Here is a 25,512-nt window from a genome sequence, read left to right as displayed (position 1 = left end):
TCGCCCTCTCTCTCTCTCTCTCTCTCTCTCTCTCTCTCCCTCTCCCTCTCCCTCTCCCTCTCTCGGGCTCGCGGCTAACAATACACTCCCCCAGCCATGTCGAGATGCTGCCAAACAAGCGAATCCTAAAGTGAGGTTGCACACCCAGTCACAAACTCCCCCCCTCGAAATAAAATGCACATGAATCAAGAGAGACCTGCAGGGGCACGCGACATATTCCATTTCTTTCTCCCTTTTCTCTAAAGCTCTCATTTTCAAGGGCATTGACGTGCAAAGTGGAGGCAGAAAGATGATGACTATTTCAAGGCCCACTCTGGAGCTGTGGAAGGGAAGGGACGGGAAGGGTGTGTGTGGGGCTGGGGCCGCGTCCACCTGTGCTACTTCAGCCACATGGACTCGGCTGTAGCTGGCACCAAGCTTAAGAACATCCGGCATGCATGCAAGTTAGCTTCATCGGCGTGTTACCATGAAGCGACCGGTGACCACAGAAGCTGCAATTGTCGGCTGACCCTTTTGACCCATGCAACCCATCTAAGATGCAACTCTTTTTTTATCTCCTCTGTTGTATGTTTTTGTTGACGTATTTGCGTTTTTTGTGGGCTGAACTAGGCGGAGAACGAATATTTACTCGCATAAGTCCTCTTCTTTGTTTTCCCTTCTCCCCTGCTCTCCTTTAGTAGTATTAGTAGCAAGGGCGTCAGTTTGTTTTTAGAAGTGGTGGGGACAATAACCATAAGCTTGAGTGTGGTCTGAATGTAAGCTATTCATCCATTCAACGCTGCATTACAATATGCTCTACAGTGTATTGTCAGGTGTTGAAATTATTCGAATATTCGAATACTGGTTCGGAAAATTAGTATTTGAAGCTTAAATCAGTATTCGGAGCTTCATTATTTTATTTTTTTCACGTACGTGACTTTACCAGAGCGAGGGAGGCAAACTATAAGCGTCAGCGACACCAAGCAGAGAAGCGAGAGAGGTGGAGGAAGAATAGATGTCTTGTTTCCCTTTACTTTATAACACAACATTAGCGGGATCTCTGGAGGAAAAGTAATACTTAAAACCTTAGCTTAGTTGTTTGTTTACGTTCGCTGTACAGCGCCGCGCCAATCAACTGTGACTGGCTTGCTGCAGAGCGTGAGCGTCTTGGGAATACCCGGTCAATATAATGGATATAATATGGACACATAAGACAATCAATATTCGGTATTTGTTATGGATTTATTGTACAAATTCCCTGAAAAGATGCACGTTCCAGGATGAATTGAAAAGCTCCCGTAAGGGCTGAGAAGGCAGAGAACAGCTGATTTGGAACGGAGCAACAGCTGTTCGCATTCACGGGGAAAAACGAAGGAACTTCAACCTACTTAGGCCTACTAATTAACGTTCAAAAGCTATTAAATCTTCAACAAAATATGCAGATACTGTCAAAATCGGTTCCAGGGAGTATATAAGGATTATTAATGTTGTTTTTGATGGTGTTTTTTTCTGGAACGAGTATTCGAATATTCGCTCGGAAAAACCAACGAGTATTCGAAGCCTGAAAAATGGCATTCGGGCCAGCCCTATGAAGATCCTATTCGAACAATAAAAGTTGAAAACCACAGTTTGTGTTTTGGCTTGTTTTGCAAAACGGCGTTGGAAACACCAGGGTATTGGCTCGGGATATGTAGGCCTAATACTAATACACACAGGACAAAGAACAGTGTTGGCAATTTAACACTTATCTTGACATCAACAAAGTTTACCAGACAAACAATGCCAGACTGTAAAGGGGGTACGAAATGAAACGAGGTACTGAGCATCAGCCGTTTGAAGACGAGCAAGGGCTGCTGGTAGCATATGTTATGCTGCATTAAAAAAAGAAGAAAATACAAGCACCCAGAGGAGAATTGCATCTGCCAAATCCTGACCACCAGTAAACACTTGCGAAGGACCAATGTAGACTTCACTCGTTACATCATAAGAAAATTGTCCGCAAATAAAATCCCCTTCAGTTTAGGATAGTCACACAGGTTATGCGAGAACATATTTATGTCAGGATAGGCCTACCAGGCTCAGTCGTCACATATCTCAATCAGACAAAACCAACTATAACCACATTAGCAATCGCACCGTGTGTAGCTGCTACTAGCTGCAATCTATATATACAATGCATACTAACTGGAGCACCAACCAGAATCAGATCTCAATCGCTTAGGACCGTGGGTAACCTTTGGCCAGGTCATCACGATTCACGAGCAAACAGAACCAGCAGCAAAGTTTACGTAAACCAATTTCTTACCTTATGTGGCCCTCCACATGCAGGCTAGATGACGTATCCATATCGATATCCAGTGTCACAAACATGCTTTTTATAGGAAGCAAAAGGACCGGCTATTTTCTGAATAAAAATGTCAATTTTGGCTGTCTGTCTTGAAACTTCTCCAGTGCGTTCACACCAAACGCAACGGGACGACAAGATCCCATACAAAGTGAACGTATAGACGCGTGTTGGGGAAATTTTTTTGATTTGTCGCGCCACACTTCCGCCGTGCACAGGCGAGCGCGTTCACGAGGATTTGTGGCGCGACACATTTCAACTTTGACACGAATTTCGCGTGATGACAGCCAATCAGCGTTCAACAGCGTGGCCACTGAGTGACATGTGTAACGTAACAGCCAATCAGTGTTCAACCGTCAAACTCAGCGCAGTGTAGTCCGGGGTGTACTGCAGCATGGAGGAGAAAGTGATTGTTGCCGTTTGCGACTCTCGGAGCTCTATATATAATAGTATATAATATAATATAATTGTATATATAATATATAATATCACGGCCAAAAGCTCTGTGTGCCTCCGGATGGCCGTAGCGCGGGGAGCTCATAGGGATTGGGCTTCTCGGGAGTCGGGGTTTGTTTACCGGCGTTGCTATGGGTTCCGGTCTTGTGTGTTCCAACGGTTTATTAGGTAGGCCTTTCTAATAAATGATGTCTTCGAGCGCGCCTATCACATGATTTTAGACTCGACGATTTTGGTTGAGTATGGGGGGATTTTTTCAGTCGCAATTGGTTTGCACATTTTTAAAACTGGTGGGGACAAAATTCGTATTTCAAATAGTGGGGGGGACATGTCCCGTATGTAGTAGTCAAGGCCGCCTTAATGCACGGGCTTGCCTGGGCTGAAGCCCCAGGGCCTACGCCGATCTGGGGGCCTATCATGAGCTGCAGTAAAAAAAATAAAAATAAATGTATACTGGCCCATGATAGGCCCCCAGATCGGCGAAGGCCCAAGACAATGTGATTTTTTGTTTGGGGCTTACAAAGATCAGAGGCCTATCATCAGCCAAGAAAAAAGAGGGCCGGCGGCCCCTTTACACCACAGCCACACTCGTCCCCCCCCCCCCCCCCCGTCAACAACGGCAAAATGTCGGAAATAAGTTACACATCTTCATTGTAAGATCCCCTCTCAGGGGGCCTACGAAACCTCAGCCCCAGGGCCCAATAGCAGGTTAAGGCAGGCCTGGTAGTAGTAGTAGTAGTAGTATAACTCCTTTTCAACAAATTGTACCAGCTGTTAAATTGAACTCAAACATTCTACTTTTTATGTGGACCTTGCAAGTACAAGCCGTCATTCCAGAGGCATCAATAGATATTTGAATAGTCGAAGGCCCCAACTGTGGCACCGGCACTCTAACCGCCGGATTCCTCCGGCAGGCCTTGAGAACTTCAAGGAAATCGCCTAAAGAGGGTTTCAATGAAAAAAAATGAAAAAGTGGATCGCACAAGTTTTGATCATACGCATCCTCCAACAAATAGTTGGAATATTGATAAAATAACCTCTTTTCCCTTTTTTTGTTGTTGTATAATTTCCTTTCAGCACTCTTAATGCGTAATGCTCTTTCAGACTCACCCATGAAGGACTCTATCATCTGCTGGAGAGCATCGAAGGACGCCTCAGGGACTGCCACGCCGATGCCTACCTGGCCTCTTTGATTGAGGACGGCAAACTCGACGCAATCATCAGGTGCATATTTTGCCAAATGAAATTGCCAGTGTCAACGTTTAGACGTTTCGTCCGCCGTCACGTCCTTTTCCCTTCATGCGAATATTTTGATAACGCACGTCGTCTTTTCTTCTTCCATCTCTGTGTTGTTATTTTCCCCCGGTGATTATTTTAGGGTGCAGCAGTGGTCATCGAGCCAATCTCACGCACGCAGAGGGATATGTATTACCCTCGGTGTGGAGGGCTCTCACTTTAAATGAAGTGTCCTCACTCAACACTGATAGCAACGAGACAGACACACACACACACCCACCCACCCACCCACCCACCCACACACACACACACACACACACACACACACACACACACACACACACACACACACACACACAAATAAACAAACAATAAACACTTGGTCTCCGAGGGGGGTTATAGTGTGCAGTCTCTGCGGTGCCATTGTCCTGGTAGGGCGATGTTGGCTCAATGAAGGATGGGGTAGGACATCGGTTTTCATTACCAGATCACGGCTCACTTTTTCTTCCGTCTTTTATGTTTACGACGGTCGTTCAATAACCAAAATTGGATCTCTGCTCACAAAGTGTCTGAGGATGAATGCAGCACCGCTGAAATGTCTGTCTTCCTTCTTTCGTCTTTTCTTCACCTAATTATATGAGCATTACATTTATTAATCAATGCCAAGCTTGTAAATGCCAGCATGTTAAGTGGCATAAAGATGAACATCCTAAACTCAGTACATTACTGACGAGGACTTTGATATCATTTGTTGTTTAAGCGTAATGTAATATATGTATAATAATAATATATAATAATAATATAAGATAAGATAATAATGTAATCCTATAAACCTAAAGCATGTCGACATGCCTAAGCGCAAGTTTATGTGGGTACATGTGTGAATGCTTGAACATGGGTGTTTGTGTGTGTGTGTGTGTGTGTGTGTGTGTGTGTGTCTGTGTGTGTGTCTTTTAAATGTGTTTGTGTGAGAGAGAGGGAGAGAGCCGGAGAGGGTCGTTTAGCCCAGGCTCTTAGCCTAGCAATCCACATGGCACTATCTGACTGCTCTGTGTGTGTGTGTGTGTGTGTGTGTGTGTGTGTGTGTGTGTGTGTGTGTGTGTGTGTGTGTGTGTGTGTGTGTGTGTGTGTGTGTGTGTGTGTGTGTGTGTGTGTGTGTGTGTGTGTGTGTGTGTGTGTCGGTCAGCCTCTGTAATAGGGGAGCGCTGAGTGTGAGCGATGCAGACCTGGTAGAATGCAGCGCGGTGGTCCTACGCGAGCTCCAGAGGTTGTGCTGGAGCACGGAGAGGGGCTGCCTGCTGCCCTGGGAGCTGGTGGGGGGCCAGAGGGGCAGCCCCCAGCCGCAGGACATCAGGTGCAGTGTCCCGGGCTTTGGGGCAGCGGGGGGGGACGTGGACGCATGATGAAAGACGCAGAGCAAAGACACATAAAAAGATGTTTTGTCTATTGTGTTTTGGGTTTGTTTACACCTTGTACGTTCATGTCCTGCGGTCATGAGGTGTGTGGGATGTCATGAGGGTTAAGACGTGTGTGTGTGTATGTGTGTGTGTCTGTGTGTGTGTCTGTGTGAGTCTATGTACAATTCAAGATTAGGAGATTGTGAATAGGATAGCTGTATTAAGTTGATACTTTTTACGATGCTGAGTTCATATTTGAGATAAAGGAGTTTCATGAGGGAAAAAAAGCAATTTACCAAGGTGGCAGAGTTATCGTACATCACGTCGTCAGTGCGTTCCAGTCCTCTATCGCCAACCCTCAGCTTTTTGTATCGACCCAGCAAGAGAGAGGACCCCGCGTTTACGTGAGTGCGAGTGTGTGCGTATGTGTGTAGAATGGGGACATCTCTCCTGCTTCTCCCATAATGAATATGCGCCATAATAGAATGATTCACAGCCCAGCTTTTAGCTGCTACAAAAACTGAGAGAGTTCAAGGGACCTTTTTCTTCTTTTCAAACAGTCACAAAAAAGAAAACACATTTTAGGCTGATTCAAATTTTTTTCACACCGTTTATTCAAGAGAATGTGCTTTTATTCCTCACATTCTTTATTTTATTTTTTTACACAGCAGTTTGAGAGAGGGCGTCCAGACCGGGCATTCGCTATGAGTGCCTCAGACAGCAGGGTCTGTTAACACGGCCATTTGATGCACTCCTCTTCCTGTGGCCTCCTGCGTGGAGTTCACGCCTGGGCTGGACAGGGGAAGGTCATGGGTAAATTAAAAGGCCCTATCTGTGACTCCCTAGTGCGTTTGGGTAATGAGGAGGCGTGTTGGCGGCCTCCCTCCGCTCGGCCGCCTTATTGATTCTCAGAGCGAGACCTTACGGGCATTACATGCACTCAAATCCAATAAAAAGCATTCAGCAGAGGCCAGCTAAATCCCTTCTTTTCTGCAGAGATACCTTTCTGGCTGGTGCATGTCTTTAGACTTATTATGGAGGGGTTTATATATATTTTTCGGACTGGACTTCATAGTCTTCTGTGTTCAAAGGGTATAATAAAACAGCCTTTTGAGGAAATATAATTATTCTTATTTAATGTGTTTACTTATTAAAAAGCAGACCAATTAAAAAATATATATGTACATGTATGTGTGTGTCTGTGAGCCTGCAGTGTGTGTCTGCGCGCCTGCAGTGTGTGTGTGTGTGTGTGTGTGTGCGCGCGTGCATGGCTGTGTTTGATCTCCCGACGTGTGTATCTAATGAGACACCCTCTCTTCTCTTCCTCTGTCTTTCTTTCTCCCTGGGTCTCTCGCTCGGTGCTCTGTGGGTCTCCCCCCCCCCCCCTCCTACCCGCCACCGCAGCTCAGGCCTCCCCCCTGACGGCGCTGGCCTGTGGGATCGCTGGTTCAAGCACGCCCTTCTGCTGAAGGAGCGCCGCGTCATCGGCACCGAGCGCCTGCTGCAGCTCTTCACGCCGCTGCTGCTGCCGCGCCATGCCACCTACGGCCACCAGGTAGCAGCAGCACACGCACACACAGGCACACACACACACACACATTAGGCACGCACACACACAAGCGCATGACCACACACACACACACACACACACACATGCATAAATACCCCCTCCACACACACACACAGACAAATACCCACACACAAAAATACCCACGTACACACACACAAATACCCACGTACACACACACAAAAAGAAATACCCACGTTCACATGTACACACACACAAATACCCAAATACCCAAATACACACACTGACATGCATGCACTCACTCTTATACCATTAGCACTCAAAATATAGGCACACAACAAAACTCACAAAGCACCCACCCACGCACACAAACACCTACAACAGACACATACATACATTACACACACACACAGTCAAAACGCACACACATACGAAAACCATACCCACACACACTCAACGCATCATTTTGGGTGTTGTTAACTCAAGACTGGCCTGTGGGTGCTTTTACCTGAGCCATTATAGGGTGTCGGCGGTTGTACGCCTGCTCTTCAGATTGCGGCGCACGTTGACCCAAAACCAAAGGGAAAGCCGGATCCCCCTGAAAAGTCCCCCAAATAAGCGGCGTGTCGGGCCTTTAACGGGTTATTAGGCGGTATGTCATGCCGTCGCCTAGCTCCCATTTAAACCCTCTCTTCCACAACACACATCCTTTTGATGTCCCCCCGCTCATTGAACCTGTGGTCAGATGACGGACAATTAAACACGAAAGGAAATCATGGGGAATATTAGCACGGCCAAGCACGAAGATGACGCTAGGAGCTCTCTGCTTTCGCTCTGAGCACGGGGTCTGCTTACAAGCTAAACCCACCTTTTATAATCTTGTAATCTAGATGACTATTGGCTCGGGGGGTTATGTCATTTTGAATGTTAATGATCAACAGTCTTGGAGCGTTATTTTTCTTTGGCCGTTTGTTTATTCATGAGAAATCGGTCTCCCTTGCGGCGGGGGAAGCTGTGCGGAAGCAGTTTCCTTGTGCGAGTGAGAGGAGGGACTGTAGAGGCTCTTGAAAATATGAGCTGACGAAGGAGGAGAGGGCGCCGCAATCTCCATCATCGCATCGAAGTGCAAAAGCCTAAGCAAACTCTCTGGCTATCTCTAGATACTCACGATCTCTCTCTCCTTAGATATACCTCTCTCTAGCTACCTCTCTCTCGCTCTCTCTCCTTGCTCGTTCTCTCTCTCTCTGTTTCTCTTTCTCTCTCTCTCTTTGTCTTTCTTTAACTCTCTCTCTCTCTCTCTCTCTGTACTCGTTCTCTCTCTAACTCTCTCTCTCTAACTCTCTTTCTCTCTGCTTACTCTTTACCAGCCAGAGCATGCAAAACATTCTGTTCACGTCTCTTCTCGCCGCCTGGCCACTCTGGCGAAGGGGGGCAGGCACACACACACACACACACAATCACATACTCACACACTCACACACTCTCAAAGACGCCCTTTGAATATCCAAGTGTTAATAGTTGTGTCCGTTGATATTTTAAAATGCAGTGGGTTGACCCAGTGTCCTCAAGGCCCCTGGTCCGGGGGGGTCGGGGAGAATCAAAGATATCAAAGACTATGATCAAGACCATCATAGAATTTGATTTATAAGGTATTTATTTTGTATTGCGCAACATCACAGTGAATTGGCGAGTTTGGGCCGTTTTGCATCCATTCCTTTTCCACTCCTTCTTCTCAGATAAACAGAAATGGCGCCCAGTGCCAGTTTGGTACGGCGGTTGAACAGTGTGTCACACTGTGCACACAAAGTTTGTTCGCCATCAAAGACCCCCGCCTGATCAGTCCCCTTCATATTGGCGCTCATTAAAAACCCAAAAGTTGCTAATGACCGTCTGAGACCGAGAGGCGCTCTTTGATGATGTTGATGCCTGGGGTTTGGATATGGCGGGGGGGGGGGGCTGGAGAGAACGCAGAGAGTGAGAGAGAGAGAGAAATAGAGGTGAGTGATGGAGAGGAAGGGGGAGAGGAGGAGAGAAGGATGGGGAAGGAGAGAGTAGGAGTGAGGAAGTAGGAGAGAGAGAAGGGGAGAGAGAGAGCGGGGGGGAGATGGACGGAGGGTGGGGATAATGGACAAGCGGCGCCTCCCTGCTCCTCATGTCACACACAACCGCTCCTTGTCCCCCCCCCCGGAGATACAACAACAACAACAACAACAACAACAACAACACTAGCTAGGAGAAGTAGCGGTGAGCGGGAGAGGGGGGAGGGAGGAAGAGAAAAGGGGAGCCGTTTGTCTCAATCCCCTCAGCCGAGGGATGAGGAGATCTCTGGAAGGTGTTGCACATTAACACCAGGCTGATTGCATTCTGTGGGCGCTTCAATAAGCCTATGGATGGCAAGAGGAGGGGGAGAGAGAAAGAGAGGAAGTGGAAGTGGAAAGTGTGAGAGGATGGAATAATCAATTTTTTTTGTACTTAAACAGGAGACTGAATAAGAGAGAGAGAGAGAGTGCGAGAGCGTGAAGTTATATTGTTCCCCTCACCAGGCGGTGGGCAGGGTGGTCTTCAGTGGTACCACCAGCCAGAGGAGGGGGGGGGGGGGGGGGGTGGGGGGGGAGGGGGGGGAATGACTTGGCTAATTGGCGGCGCTTCAATTTGACGCTACCCTCCAGAACGGGAAGGCAATTAAGAGAGCTGCTTTTAATTTGTGCTCTGCGCAGGCCAAAGTGCTGCTGAGGACACTTCTGTCCCGGTCCAGAGAGGAGTGTGCCAAGGAGGAAGAGCAGCAGCCGCAGCAGCAGCAGGAGGAGGAGGAGGAGGAGGAGGAGCGGAGGAGTGATTCTTCTTCGTCGCATAGTCGGAAACCGGAGGAAGCACCGACGTCCAGACCGCCAGAAAACCCGGGAGCACAAGGTCACTGAAGGCTGTTGTCAGATGTTTGTTTGGGCTGCTGGGTTTTATAGATTGGTTGCATAGAATGGGACCAAGGGGGGGTGTTATTATTATAAGCTTACTATCTCTTATATTGGTGACACATTATGTGGCATTGAGCAATACTGTTCTCTGGTTTTGTCAGGAGTCACATTAGATCCCAGCATTATCATTGCAAAGATTATAAACCAAGAGTTGTCAATGGCTCTATTACTTACATCAATAATAACAATTTGCTCGAATCTTTATCCCCCTCCCATCTAACATTATTATAAATCGTGCGATGTGGAGAAAGGCTGGTCGTTGGACATACTGTATTTAAACCTCTGCCACTTATAAGAGGCCTTCTCCACCCAGCAATTCAACTTTCCTTTATCTTTTTTTTCACTATTTCACTGAGGAAGAAAAAAAACTATTTCACTAGAGACGCTTTTCCTCTGTCTCTCTTTTAATGGCGTTCCATGAAGCCCCAGAGTGTTCACTGGACGCTATTCAGAGGTAACGGGGGAAATGAGTCCCCCCTCAGCCCTTGCCCCCTCACGCTGTGTCCCCAACACCCACCTCCCTGGCTCTGCCTCTCACTGTGGACGGACGGTCTCTCTCTCTCTCTCTCTCTCTCTCTCTCTTCCTTACAGCACTACAAAGTGGAGGAGAGGACAGCCAGGACGAAAGCCCCGTTGAAAGTATTCCTATTAGAGGTAAAAAGGCAGCTCCAGGTTTCCCCCCGGATGTATTCAGCGTGCGTTGTGTGGTTTTGTTTTCTTCTCGCCCTGCTGTGAATAATGGTATCCCCCCCCCCCCCACACACACACACACACACACACACATACACACACAGACACACCCGCCCACCACCCCCTTTTGATTCATTTTTAAACCCCGGGAAGGATTATCAAGGTGAATCCGGGGGTCAAAGTCCCACCTCAGAGCGCCACCACGGCTCCTGCTAATTATCTCTCAGAGAACTCAGGGAAAAAAAAATCAATTTCAGAAGCCCACATATTATTATTCTTTTGGGACATTGTGGAGAAAAAAGGGATGATTCCCAGGTCTCCCCCTGGCATAATGTGTCCCTGCTTTAATTGTCAGAACACCGGGGGGCTGCGGGTGCCCGAGATCTGTCGTCGGTTCTCATTATTGACCAAACAATGTCCGGGGCGATGCTGGACATGAAACGGCCCTAGATATGAAGGCATGCTGAATCCCCCCCCCCCCCTCCTATAGTTGACTTCAGCCGTCAGATTTCCCGCTGAGCGTTTCAAGTCGACTACGCGCACTTCCCAAGGTGTGTGGAGCGAACAAATGAAGCCAGCTTCCTATCGCTATAATGAATCCCCCCCCCCCCCCCACCACCCCTCCCAAAAAGAAAAGGGACAGGGGCCTGATGTGCGTCTCATGGCGTGTGTAAATCTTTAGTTGTCATCAAGCCTTCGATCTTAGGACGGACTGTTATCCCTCAATTACATTTCTACCTGGAGACCCAGCTTGCCTGCTTTAAATGAAAGCAGTTAGCTTGAAAGCAAAAAAAATAAAGAACAACTGGTCGATTGATGCGTGTGGGGGGTCAAACTACAATCACACGCAAACGTGCAATGTAAACACCACAGTGTTCAGGGCCACATTAGAAATGTTGAATACATTTTGGGTAAAGCTTGTGTTGCATAATTCAGCCGGACGTTAAATGTTACAATAACATAACGTCCAAAAAGTTGTTTAAATCCACGACAAATTTGTTCAAAGATATCCCAAAAATGTACCAGTTGAATCCACATCATCGCCTCGCCATACTTTGATCAGCGACGGCGTGTCCCGGAGAGGACTGTGGGATTTACTGCCCATTTGCCCCTCCGTGTTGATTGTTTAGCCAGTGCTGGCGTCTGCGTGCGCTCCTCAAATACGATACCTACTCTAGGACAGCGGGTGGGGAAGTAGTCAAGAGTGTTCTTAAAACCAAAAATCAATCCCGAGCCCCCTTCCCGGCAGCAGCTGTAGTGGCGTGTAACGCACAGAGGTGATTGACCGTCTCGTGGAAACTGCTGATATAAACACTGAGGGCTTGAATCAACAGCTTAGCGCCACTGCCACCGGGTTGCACCTCCGTCCCCTCCTCTCCCGCCTCCCAGGTCAGCGCTGGAAAGCCAAAGAAGCCAAATGAAGCGTGTTGTCTCTTCAAACAGAAACCTCTGAAAGTTGGAAACCTGGGCTCTGAGCAAATATTTGACGTGTGTGTGTGTGTGTGTGTTGTGTGTGTGTGTGTGTGTGTGTGTGTGTGTGTGTGTGTGTGTGTGTGTGTGTGTGTGTGTGTGTGTGTGTGTGTGTGTGTGTGTGTGTGTGTGTGTGTGTCTGCTCGTGTGTGTACCCTTTGAAAAGAGACGAGAGCATATCAGGCTGCTTAAACAATCCGCCGCGCAGAAGTGGCTTGCCGGCTTCTGGAGAGGTGGAGGATGAGGATGAGGAGGAGGAGGAGGGAGAGGACAATGCACTTCCAGGTAGGTGAAGAGGTCCGATCACACGTAGTTAAACACCGGAGCCTAACCATGGGTAAACATTGGCCTTATGTTCCCCCACCACCCCCACCACAGTAAAACAAATCTAAGCGCAGAAAAAAAAAACATATGGGGTTAGCACACTGTCTGGTGATTCCCGGGTAAGAGCAAGCTGTCGACGGGAGTTCACCGTGGGGGTCCGTGATGTCAACGCGAGCCGTTGTGTTTTTTGGTTTTGTTTTCATCCGGCCGTGTTCGCTCTTTTAAGGAACAAACGACGGCGGTGAAGAGGACCCAGGGTGGGCAAAGCACTCGTCACATCAAGACCCTTACCCCTGGTAAGAACACTGTTATTTTTCTGGCCGGCCACCAGCCACCAAAGTGGCTAATGTACATTTGCATGGCAACGTAATTCCCTGTTCATTTACATCAGATCAAGGGGTGCTCCCCATTACCTGGTGCACAAAGACAAAAGAACCCCCGATCCCCTCCCACCGCCCCCCCCCTCTACCCAAAGCCCCCCCCTCATATATCTCTCTCTCTCTCTCTCTCTCTCTCTCTCTCTCTCTCTCTCTCTCTCTCTCTCTCTCTCTCTCTCTCTCTCTCTCTCTCTCTCTCTCTCTCTCTCTCTCTCTCTCTCTCTCTCTCTCTCTCTCTCTCTCGCCACGCGCGCTATTTGATAATAATATTTGGGGGTTACATTTTTTATGATATTTCTTTTTTTTGCAAAACTCGAAGGGGGCTTTCTATTTGTCGAATTTAAAGTGTTTCTGTGACAATGAAGGACGCCTCTGTGCGCCGAGCCTCGACCCTCACACTGTGCGTGATGAATAAACAGAAGAGATGTGTGGAAACAGAATAAACCTCAAGTAGTGAAGGGGGCAAATTCATTTTTTTGGATATTCTTGAACCGCGTTTAGGACGCTCAAATCAAAGCCACCGAGTGGCTGTGCAGAGACCCAAGATCTTAACACTTATATCGCTTTTGGCAGAGAGGGCCCTGTCTCTCTCTCTCTCTTTCTCTTTCTCTTTCTCTTGCTTTACCTCTTTCTCTCTCCCCCTCTCGCCCTCCATCTCTCTCTCTGTCTCTGTCTCTCTTCCCGTCTCTCCCTATCTTTCCCTCTCCCCCCCTCTCTCCCTCTCTCTCTCTTCCTTTCTCTCTCTCTCTCTCTCTCTCTCTCTCTTTCTCTTTCTCTTTCTCTTTCTCTTGCTTTACCTCTTTCTCTCTCCCCCCTCTCTCCCCCTCTCGCCCTCCATCTCTCTCTCTCTCTCTGTCTCTCTTCACCTATCTTTCCCTCTCCCCCTCTCTCTCTCCCTCTCTCCCTCTCTCCTTTCTCGCTCTCTCTCACCTCACATTTGAATATGAACATGACGACTTCATCAAATTTCCAATTGCATGTTTGGTCCTGGGAGCGGCTCTTCAGCCAGGAGACCCGTTTGAAACCCCGGTAATGGGTGGGTAAACGTTATGAGGAATAATCTTCTCTGATTTCACCTGATTACCGGGCACCATGCTGACACGAGGGTCCGCGTCTTTACTCCCCCTTTAACCTCCCCCCCCCCCCCCCCCCCCCAGCCGGGCCCGGGCCATATCCCTCCCGTCTGCCTATTAGACCCAGGGAAAAGGGCATAATGGGCCCCCGATCCATTGTTGCACTCGTTGCCGCTGACGATGGTTGTCATCCCCCCCCCCCCACCCCCACGATGACTGCCCCTCTTTAATAAACATGAGCCAATTTTGCAGAGAGCCGGTCTCTCTCTCTCTGCGACGGCGCCCCTGGTCGTGCCCGTCATTAGGGGTGCGAGGGGAGAAGCGACGGGCCACTGCTTAGGTGACACAATAGAGACACAAACCCTTCACCGAGCCACCAAGAAACCCCACAAGACCACAGCACTGGATGGCATGGAAACCTGAGGGTGAGCAGGTTGGGGGAACACATGAGGCTGGATGGGGAGGCGGGGTGCTAATGAGTTTTAGGCATGTCTGACACAGAACTCTTATGGCCCCGATACACAAAAGGGAAGGGATATCGTTATGAGAGCTATGTCGGTCACTGTATCCCCGGTCTCATACGTTGATATGCTCCTCGTTCTTTTCTTTGGTCTTCTTCCTTTATGTTCTACTGGTGTCTTTGTTCAAGCGCTCGACCACAGTCTCTTCTTTATCGCTGTATTGCTGCCACAAGTGGTCTGCAAGCCCTGCACTCGAGGGAGAAGCTGAACGCTGTGGCATGGCTGGCCCTCGCTCCCTCCTCACTCTCTGCTTACTCTCTCTAGCTCTCCCACTAACCCTCTCTAACCCTCTCTAACTCTCTCTCTCACTCTCTCACTCTCTCTAACCCTCTCTCTCTCACAGTCCCTGGCTCTCTCTCTCTCACACAGTCTCTCTCTCTCACAGTCTCTGTCTCACTCTGTCTCTCTCTCTCTCTCTCTCTCTCTCCTCTCTCTCTCTGTCTCTGTGTCTCTCTCTCTCTCCCTCTCTCTCTCTCTCTCTCTCTCTCTCTCTCTCTCCTCTCTCTCTCTCTCTCTCTCTCTCTCTCTCTCTCTCTCTCTATCTCTATCTGGCCGATCCCTGCTTGCTGTTTGCTCGCCCCCTCTCTCCTTGCCCGCCTGTTAATTATTTGCAGTATTTTGTCAGTGAGCTGATGAGTGACATCAAACGGAAAGGGGGAAGGAGCCGGACTCCCAAACACAAAAAAAAAGTCTTCCTCTGTGTTGTCTTAGACAATAATTATGATTTTGCCCGTTAAGCCCAGAGACTACAGCCCCGGGGATTGTAGTTTAAAGCAGAGGCTTTGGTGCAAAAATGCATTTATAGCCCTTTGTGTGGCTCCTCATTATGTGTGGGCTCGATTCATTAAGTAATTGGTTTGCAGTTGTTTACATGAGTATTAAGGCCCTCTATTCAGGGGTCTTTGAGAGATACATTGTGCAAATGTTGCATGTTATGAATGCAGAATGAGAGGCGGGGGAGGCAGGGGGGAGGCAGGGGGGAGGCGGGGGACTGGGGTGGGGGGACAATCCCAGTGGCCAAACACTGCACTCGGCTGAAAGGCGAGAGGAAAGCGCGGGGCGCTGCCTTTGCATAGCAATGACGAGGGGCTTTAATAAGCTTTACAGATTAAATACATGCAGTCTATACAAGATGCAAAGAGATACTCTTAACACATTTATATGTGCTCATTTCTCCATTATGGCCCTCGGGGAGAGCGGATCCTATAGTCTTTCATATGTGCTTGTTTCTTGTTCGTCTTGTTTCTCACCCTCCTCCTCCCTCTCCCCTTCCCATCTTTCTTTCTCGCAGACTTAAACATTAATAATCATGCGGATCCCTCTAATAAATCGAGCTCTTTTTCCAATGGGGTTCCAGGTACCGGGTTGCATCGTGGGCTGCCGTGCCGTCCCGGGCAACATCCGCAGAGGACGCGTCCGTTAGAAAAGTCTCGCTGCCTCTTGCGAAGCAGCAAACAAAATCACTTTGTGGCTGAGTGGGGATGAAAGGAATAACGCACGACGGAGCGAGTCTTAATAAGCAGCTGCACTCCATGTAAAGACCACTTGTTCCCCCCACCCTTTCTACACCCCCCTCACCCTCCCTCCCTCCCCCCTTCTCCACCCCCCCCCCCACCCCCTTTGTAAGCGGGTGCATGCCACTGCTTCCTCCTGCGCAAAGCGCCATTGTGCGCCTTTTATACTGTAGGCATTTCATACGGGCACGCCTTTCTTATGCCATTATTTTCCTTTTATACTGTTTTGTTAAATTGTGTCTTTTTTGGGTTGGGGGGGATCTTTTGGGGTTTTTCTGGGGCCTGACAACAGGGCAAACTGTTCACGTTCCCCGGATTTCAAATTGCACACAAGCGTCTTCTCTCTTTTAACTTGTTTTTCCTGGATGGGCCCTCGCTTGACGAGCCCTTGACTGAACAATCGTAACTTTATAAGCAACAGGACGTAGTCTCAGGGCCATGTGGCCCCTCTGTCGCTGCCAGACAAGATGTCCTGCTCAGAACTGGGGCTCAACCCTGCATACAACCGCCTCTATAATCACCGCCCGCGCTCTCTCTCTCTCCCTCCCTCTCTCTCTCTCTCTCCCTCCCTCTCTCTCTCTGCCGTCCCACATTGGGCCGGGAGGGGAGGACACAAACTGCAACACGCTTGGGCTGAAGTGGGTTGCATTCTTTCAGCTCGCCAGTAGGAGGGATCGAGGTACAGGCAGAGACCGTGAGGGGCGAGCAGGGGGGGGGTTCAGCCAGGATGGAGTGTCGGGAGCACCACAGAGAATGAAAGCACGAGATAGAGGGAGACAGAGGGACGGTGCAAAACAAAGAGGCAAAGAGACGGAGGGAAGAAGGCACCCAGTATTTGCCTCAGGCAAATAAAACTAATAAAAAACACAACCAACACTGATGTTTACGACGACGAAACAAAAAGCGATTGCTGCAACACACTTGCATGGGAAGACCTCGTTGTGCCTCACGGGGACAATTGAAACAATGTAAGGATCCCATATGTTTTGAAATGGTGAATCTATTAGCCCCACTCCTGTATCTTAAAGTATGATATAACTAGTGCATATTCTGCAGTCAGACCTGTGGATGCATGCATGATCCACGTTGAAGTATGATATAACCAGTGGATGTCGCGCAGTAAGGCCTGTAGATGCATGGTCTAAGAGTCCCAAGTAGCAGACATTGACTCCAGAATTGTAGGCAGCATTTATAGGACCCTGCCAGTGGAGGTCACTGTCAGGCTCTGGATTGCTCCAAACATTAGCATCACTGATCTACGTTTATCCTATAGGGAGCATGGGATGAAGTCAAGCACCACCGGGTCATACATGACTACCGCTACGTTTCACAATAGTGATACCTCTTCCTGTTTCACTACATTTGATGACCATTGACCATGGTCGGACTCATCCTGCATTACCTCTATCCCGGTCAGTAGCCTCCTCCAGTCCAGAAAACCTGCCTTCCCCTTTGAAAGCCGTTCCCTTTTTGCCTGGCTGGCTGGCTGGCTCTCTGGGCTGCAGTACTGCCTTACAGCCAGCAGAGGGCACTCACATGTTAAAGAGGGTCTCTCCGGGCTCCTCCTGGCTGCCTCGCACTTTGAGTGGGTTGGCCCTCCCCCTTCCTCCCTGCTGCTCTGTGGGCTCCACCCCGGAGCCGTTCAGGCCTGTTTGGAGACCAGCCTGAGGAGTGCTTCTGTCGGGTCGCCGGCAGGGCAGCAGTAGGAGTTGATGGGGACCGGTGGGGTGATGGAGCTACCTGTGCCTTTAGACAAGCGCCGCGGAGCCAGAGAGCCATTGTGCTATTAGCATTTTGCGTGTGGGTGGCAGGGAGATGTAATAAAAAAAGACAGGGTAAATAAAAGCATTGTACCGACTGTGAACTATGCATCTGTATCGACGGGGCAGGACTAGTATGCTGGGTAAGCATTCGCTGCTCAGACTGAATCCCCTGTTGGCTCGGTGGTGGGGAGTGAGACCAGAGGAGGTCCAGTAAGACCAACAAGGTGTGCTTTAAGACGAGGTTTAAGGGGATGACACTTCATGACATGTAGTGTGCCTCTTCGTGTCGGACTCCAGATCTATTTCATAACCAACTCTGAGGAGGTAGACGGTTGAGTTGGATTTGTTAATGTATGATTAAATATATTGTTGGTGTATCAGCTACTAATGTGGAAAAGTGGAATAAATAAAGGTTGTTTTTAACAATCTGCATGGTGATATTCGCCAGAATAATATAATGAGTATACTAATATGAGGTTTGAGTAGTACTTTAGTCATACTTCTGACGAGTCCTTGTGCTTGCAAGGTCATTCGCCTGAGATTTAACAACTGAATGCACTTATAGGCAAATAATAATCAATAATTCCACCAATGTTCCCTGGATATACAGGCACATGCATGCTACAGCCTTTCCTCCACTGTGGCTTTAAATATGTAAATGATTGCAGTACACCTGTACTGCGGCATCCATAACACATCTCCTGCATTACCACATAACGGGATGAATCAGGCAACAATCTGAATAACTGTGGAAAAATGCATGGGATGAGGCTGAAAAATGTACCTCATGTAAAGCAAACCCTAGAAATACTGCTGTTTCGCATGCAGATATGCAATGCACACAGTTCTGTTCAAACTGTTAAAACGAAAGTAAACAACAATATCCAGCAATTTACCACCACCCCCCCCCCCCCTCCCAAAACAAAAAAGAAGATGAAATGAAACAGGCGCTGTGAAATAGTGTGTGTGTGTTGGGGGCGGGGGGGGGGGGGGGGGGGGGGGCAGGGGGGGAGGTATTACAATGGGCTGTAATTTGCATCATTTTTCACATTACGTTCACCCCATGTCCGTCGGAGTCTGCGAAAACAGTGGGCCAGCCGAGTCTTACATATTCAGATCATTGCCTCAATTAAGGGAAACTCAGCAGAAGATGAACTGGCATAAATGTTTATAGAAACAGGATATTAGATTGGAGGGGTCACATCCAGATTGGGCTCTCGTGGTAATAGCCCCGTCTTGAAATCAGCCCCATCCCAGCGCTCAAGTGGAACAGCTGATAGGCCATTCCCATCCCAGGGGGAAGTTGGAGAAAAGAAATGCCCAATTTACTCCCTTCAACGGCTATTATTGTGACCACCGAGAGAAGTAATTGTATGGATTATATCGCGTTATTTATTTATTTTATTCCGGGGGATTCGCAGAGATATGTTTGCCATAACAGTTGTAAATGTGCACACTTCTTCCCCCAACGCTGTGTTTGCACAACTTCTTTACTCCTGTTACCAAAACTTTTAAATGACGTGATTATACAAGAAGCTAATGGCTGGTGCCCTCGGTGCCAACTTGATGCTGCCATCAAAACAGGGACGTTTCTCAACATGCCCATGCATTGATGTTTTGTAGGCTGACATCGCCTTTCTCTTGTTACATGATGACAGGTCTATTATACCGTTAATGCCATGCATACCATTCATATTATGATTATAGTATGAACGATACCCCCAAGGTTATATTCATGTGACCTGGGTACATTTTGTCATGCGGGGCGGCATGCTGAGAGACTTATAAGCTGAAGAGCCTGTGCGTCACGTCACTCTGAGAATTTGATCAAGGGAAAAATAAGTGAGGCTGACATTACCCATGTAAAAGCCCAGGGTTATTAATGTAAATCCACCTGCATATCCGCTCTAATGAAACCTCAAACACTGCAATTATGTAGTCATACATTACGCTGTTCGGAGCTCAAATTCAAATAAGCATTCTCTTGCATATGTGAGCTAAATGTAAGAGGTAAAATATGAGGATCGTTTTTCAATGTATAAATATTGGTATACCCAGCATGTAATCAATCGAGTAATTAATCAACGCATTTTGCGGCAAACATAATCCAATGTTTGGTGCAGGCGTGAACAGACAGCGATTCTCACTAGCTGGTTAATGTTTTACCTGAATGGCTGGTTAATTGAAAATGACCCTTTTTATCCTTAACTGCTGCTTTTGGAGGATAGCACGTTGTCTTGTTGACATTTTCGAGCTTTTTCATTTAAATATCATAGAAATATAAGAAGGAATCATCCTGTTATCCTGTTGGAAACTTAGGACCGTAGGGACTAAGGACTATCAAGGTTAGCCTGCAATGACTCCCTTGTCTATACGGTGTCACGTGTCACGAAGCAATCTGTGCACAGTTATGATCGCGGCCCGCGACCCACGTCGTCTCATTGGTTCATGTCGCCTCGAGTGGTTCATGGTGGCAGCAACCTATAGTTTGCAAGAAAGCAATTGGAATATAGCCTGGGTCATTTACTGGGGATACTGTTGCATATAGTCACGACTCACACACACACACACACACACACACACACACACACACACACACACACACACACACACACACACACACACACACACACACACACACACACACACACACACACACACACGGACAAGGTCATCCGGGCCAAGCGCAAGAGATGGGAGGGGGGGGGTACTATCAAAGAGGGTCTTGGGTTTGGAAATGATGTAGATGGAGGCAAACAATAGGTGATTGTTTGTACTGGAGCTCATCTGTTAAAAACTGTGTAGCAGGCTGTGCCCCCTCCCTCACCCACTCGTCTTTCCATCTCTAATAAAAGCATTTCAACTCGCCTCTGAATATTAAATAAATAAATACGTCCAAACAAATGAGCCATATGGATGATGTTTATGCTAACCTGGGAGGAAGGATAAGGATATATTGTCGGGCTTTGAATGGACCCTGTGATGATGTAAATGAAAGAGCAGGCCTGAAAAAGTAGATGTAAGAGGAAGGGGGTGGGGGCGGGCTTATTGCATATGCATTGAGCTAGATCAAAGCCGTTTGGGGGGGTCACACATTTCCATAGCGATATCGCCGATGCTATGGGAACCTGGCAACCCGTGTCTTTGGACCACTTCTATATAAAGAGGGCCTTGTGGAAGTCCTTCAGCACGATTACAACAGGAGTCAAGGAAGTGGCAGCAGCGGCTGTCTTAGCTCGGTCGATCACAACACTGTCTGCAGGGGAGCGGGTAGTGCATCTTTTACACTCAATGATGCAGATGTGTGTGCATGTTATTTGTGTGTGTTAGATGTTTTTGCCTGTGTGTGTGTGTGTGTGTGTGAGCAATACTTCAATACTTGCCGCAAGTTTTAAAGAGAATGCATGTATTGGTTTCTTCATTAAATGTGTATGTTTGTGTTCTAGGAAAAAGATTAACAACACCAAACCTGGACTATCAAAAGGTTTGATTTGAAAACGTCTTATGAGTGTGCATGTGTCTGTTGTGTTGAATTAGCATTACAATGGAGTAGTTTGAAAGAATACAAATTAAGTAGTAGCCTTTTAGACCCCATTACCAGTTTTAGGAGAAATATTTTGTAAATAGGTAGCACCCAGTCTTAAAGATCTGGTTACAATTGTCCAGAATGAGTTAAAGTCAAACTAACTGTGTTTAATTACATAGCTAATGTATTGGGCTCTAAATGAGTTGTTGATTTATTCATGTATTTAATTTTTTCAAAAACCAAAACCATTACTTACATTAAACCAAAACCATTACTTACATTAAATGACATTTAATGTAAGTGACAATTATTAAACTGGCACTTAACTAATATTAGCATATACAGGTGTGGATATATAAAATCCTTACCTTTCATGTCAATCACAGTAAAGGGAATGACCCACATGATAATATAGAACCAACCAGAGCCGTTCTAACAGGAATATGTTGTTGTTGTACTCTGTCTCACACACAGCGGTCTGGGGAAATTCCGACGACAGCAACTCAGACATCGAAGCGGCGCTGCGTCCTCCAGCCTTCAACGCCAAGAACGACGACGACTCCGATGACTTCTTTGACTGACGACTGGCCCGGCGTGTGGCTCCTCCTCCTGTACACACATGCTTCATACATGCCGTGCGTTCCATCCTGAAGCACTCCCTTCTCACTGCAAAGCAGACGTTTATCGAAACGACACCCGTCTCCATGTAACGGGTGTTTCATGGAGACGGGTGTAAAACAGGATTCCATGTGAATCCTTTGCACAGTGTATTGTGAAAAAAAAAAAAGGACCACTGATAAAGTTGATGGCTCTCACGCCTGCTAAAGTGTGCACAAGAGTTGTCCAGTGCTTTGATGTTAACCCTGCTTCAGTCTCTTGATCTGAACAACTCTTGCGGGGCTCACAACAACAGCTTGAAATAGATTTAACAGATCTTTTAAAGCGATTTCTTTGCACCGGGCTGAACGTCAGGCATTGTGAACGCCGCGAGCATCTCCCGAGTGCGCCCGGGCTCTGGCGTGCTCGAGTATAGTGATGTGAGTCACCTGTAAAAAAAAAAATGACAAAGCACAATGGCCACTCTGGAGGCTAGCGGGCGACCCGTTAGCCCGCCGCTGAAGAGCCCCTCTATCTCCTAGGGCAACACGCACCAAAATATAAAAAAATAAATGAAGTATTCTGCCATTCTCGCCAACTCGTAACGGAGCCAGCAGCAAATTCTAACCCCTGAGGATATTTTTGGGGGGATTTTCTTCAGCATGTGTCTCCTCGTCCGGCAGGAAGTGATGGAAAAGGAACGTTTTCTGACACAGTGCACTGTGTGAACATGTGGCTTCCTTGTCTCTACACAGCACAAAAATAATGTGTGACAAACTATTTGATATATTTAGATTTGAAGTATTTACACACCACCGCGGCTGTAACCGTCACACGGTGAGTAGGGGACGGGCCATATCGAATGTCTATCCTCTTTTGCGTCGTTGCACATTACATGCCCATTAATTAGCCAAACTTCCTGTGTAGGCGGACACGGTCTGAAGTTTACATTTACAGTTCATTATCTCTGCGCGCAAGCAGCCCCTAGCGTCCCGGCGTGTGTCAGCAGCAGCCCATTAGTTAGCTCTACAGGTGACTTCACATACCTGAACCTTCTAAAGTAGGCCTCCACACTCATTACCAGTAATGGCACCGGAAGCCACCACTGACGCACACCACCAAATAACATGCACCAAAAAACTAAAACCCAGCAAAGGACTGGGGTAGAATACATTTTGGTGTTAGCTAAAAGGCTCCCCTAGCATAATACCCATGTTAAGGAGCGTGTCAACAGACACTTGTGTGTGTGTGTGTGTGTGTGTGTGTGTGTGTGTGTGTGTGTGTGTGTGTGTGTGTGTGTGTGTGTGTGTGTGTGTGTATGTGTGTGCGGGTGTGTGTGTGTGCGCACGTATATGAAGATAATTTCCTAATGCTCTTATGTTTAACAACACAATAAACATTTTTTAAAGAACCACACAGACATTATGATGTGGTATTCTGCTTTCGCAGACCTGTTATGTAGGCACAAAAATGCGACGGTGACATCACACAATACCATGCGACAATAACAAACCCAGTGACATCTCCTGTTCGTGACATCAGAATACAACCCTGTGGACATGTGTAGGAAGGAAAGGATTTATATCAGTATGTAAATTGCCTGAACAATGGCAACCCTAGCCAGCACCACTTCTGATTCACATTCAAACTGTGTATTTTGTTTTGGTGTAGAATGAGCTATCTTGTTGTAGATAGGTGGACCCTATCAGGGTCCACTGCTAGTTTATCAATGTACCCTGCTATCATTCAGCTTGCAAAACAGCCTGAGCTGTCTATCCCATGATATTTTTGATACTATTGCTAAAGATCTCATTGTATACATTTCTGAGGTCACGTTGAATATTGGTGCATATTAGGGTTTTTTGCATTAAATAGAAAACTGAAGTAATGACCAGTTCAATGACCAGTGTACGATCACACTATTTTGATGTACATTTGTAGGACCTTCTCCCTCATCATTCCATGCACTATACCTGCAGATCACAAACATTCAAACCGTCTCCATTGTACAACGCCATATCCTCTCAAACTAAATAACGGCAATTCACTTATAACTTCAAAATTCAATGGACACCGAAAATTGTCCCTTTTTTCCTCTAAGAAATTTAGCTGACATTTTAAACACTTCCGGTTGAATATGTCTCTTTGAACTCAAATTTTTCATTGAATATGAACCTTCCGAGTACAAGGCGTGTAAAGTTATCTAACCTTAGGACCACTTTCTGATACCTTGAATACCAAAATGTTAATTCTTTCATTATTAAGTGCAATAGTAGCAGACACTTATGAATATGAAAAGCGACATTATTAAAATAAGAGGATGCTAACAAATTGTGAAAATAGATGAGAGCAATTTTCTGTTGTTATCATTGGCTCTTTGTATCTATTAACGCAACTCAAGGCTCTTTGTCTGTCTTCCTTTGTCAGCAAACTGGTCATTACAAAGAAACTCGGAGTTGCTCATGATCAAAGAGGTAGTTTCCATTTTTTTATTTTTACATTCTGAAATGTGTTATGTTTTCTCTCCCTGCACATATAGAAAGAAAGAGACAAAAGCATTGCGACGTCTGTAATTACCTTTCGGCTGGATGAAATAAACCCTTTCTGATTGTTACAGAGAAGGGACCCGCCAGACACAATTATTAGAAGTTATTTTATTCAGAGATTCCCTACTAAGTCATTCAATGTATTACATTAAAACATTGGGATCCAGTATCACACACTGGCTTGATTAGCCAGTGAAACCTAGACCTACCCTAGATCTCCAGTTATCCAGCCTCTTTACCCTGTGTTAACTAGCCATTGGTTACTGGAGGTGTGCGTAGCCAGTCATGTTATATTTATGTGCGTTAGCATAGCATTGCATTCAGCCTTCAACAGCCGCCAAAGAATGCCTTCCACAGTGTAGGCGGCAGCAGACACACACAATGATCATGTCCATTGGTAATACAACTATGTAGGAATAGTTCTCATCTTTGACTTTGAGTAAGGTTTGTCAGAATATGTTTTGTTAAAGTGGTTGCTGCAGCTGAAGACATAATGGCATACCAGGCATTACATTCCAGCCTTTCAAAATCATACAACAGTGAGAAATGTTATTATTACAATGGGATGCTATTACAATGGTTGACACTTGAACTCAAGACTATTAACAAATAAACCGCATATAAGTTCCCACGTCTCTACCTCAACTTTTGGTCCTCATTACAGCCAGACAACACCAACCGACTGACTTCCATTGACAAGCTTGCAATTTAAACAAGCTGTATAGTACAATAGTCAGAATTTATAAGAGGTACATTATCTAAGTTAAGAATTTGAAGTGAATTTAGTTCTCGGTACGCAAAAGCATGTTGTAAGCTATTTATAAATGTTTTGTTGCCTGCTCTGTTGTGTCTTGGTGCGGAGAGAGTGCATACATATGAAGGGGGAAAAAGCTTTCTAGCCCAATGAAGACTTTAGACACATACTACCACATTATCACATTCAGGGGGGTCAAGGGAGAATTATATTGATACTTTTTTTTATTAAATTAAATTAAACTCAAGAACTTAATTTTCCGATAGGAACTTTGTATGCATGCTACTAAGTGGATGTTAAAAGCCTTGTGCCGTTTCTGAATCTGGTTTCAAATGTGGTGCAAGGTCCACTAAGTGGTTTGAAAACGTTTCACTTACCCAAATGCCTTATAGGAGTGGAGTAGTATGACAGAAGTTTGGACCAAAGTTGTTATGGCACGATTTGT

The 25,512-nt window shown here is 46.8% G+C and overlaps 1 protein-coding gene across 1 annotated transcript in view; it reads left to right on the top strand.

The window, feature by feature from the left end:
* kiz (kizuna centrosomal protein) overlaps window positions 1-24,941 on the top strand; it is a 35,369-nt gene extending 10,428 nt beyond the window's left edge. The window contains 11 exon segments of the mRNA XM_060052344.1: window positions 3,884-4,003; window positions 5,202-5,369; window positions 6,817-6,967; window positions 9,658-9,850; window positions 10,504-10,566; window positions 12,239-12,255; window positions 12,257-12,289; window positions 12,324-12,357; window positions 12,623-12,692; window positions 21,091-21,128; window positions 21,645-24,941. Coding sequence (XP_059908327.1) covers window positions 3,884-4,003; window positions 5,202-5,369; window positions 6,817-6,967; window positions 9,658-9,850; window positions 10,504-10,566; window positions 12,239-12,255; window positions 12,257-12,289; window positions 12,324-12,357; window positions 12,623-12,692; window positions 21,091-21,128; window positions 21,645-21,751 — 994 coding nt within the window. The 3' untranslated portion in view covers window positions 21,752-24,941.
* The last annotated feature ends 571 nt before the right edge of the window (window positions 24,942-25,512 follow it).

The sequence above is a fragment of the Gadus macrocephalus genome, chromosome 5 (genome assembly GCF_031168955.1).
Source record: "Gadus macrocephalus chromosome 5, ASM3116895v1".
Classification (NCBI taxonomy): Eukaryota; Metazoa; Chordata; class Actinopteri; order Gadiformes; family Gadidae; genus Gadus; species Gadus macrocephalus.
This window is presented reverse-complemented; position numbering and strand designations above follow the sequence as displayed.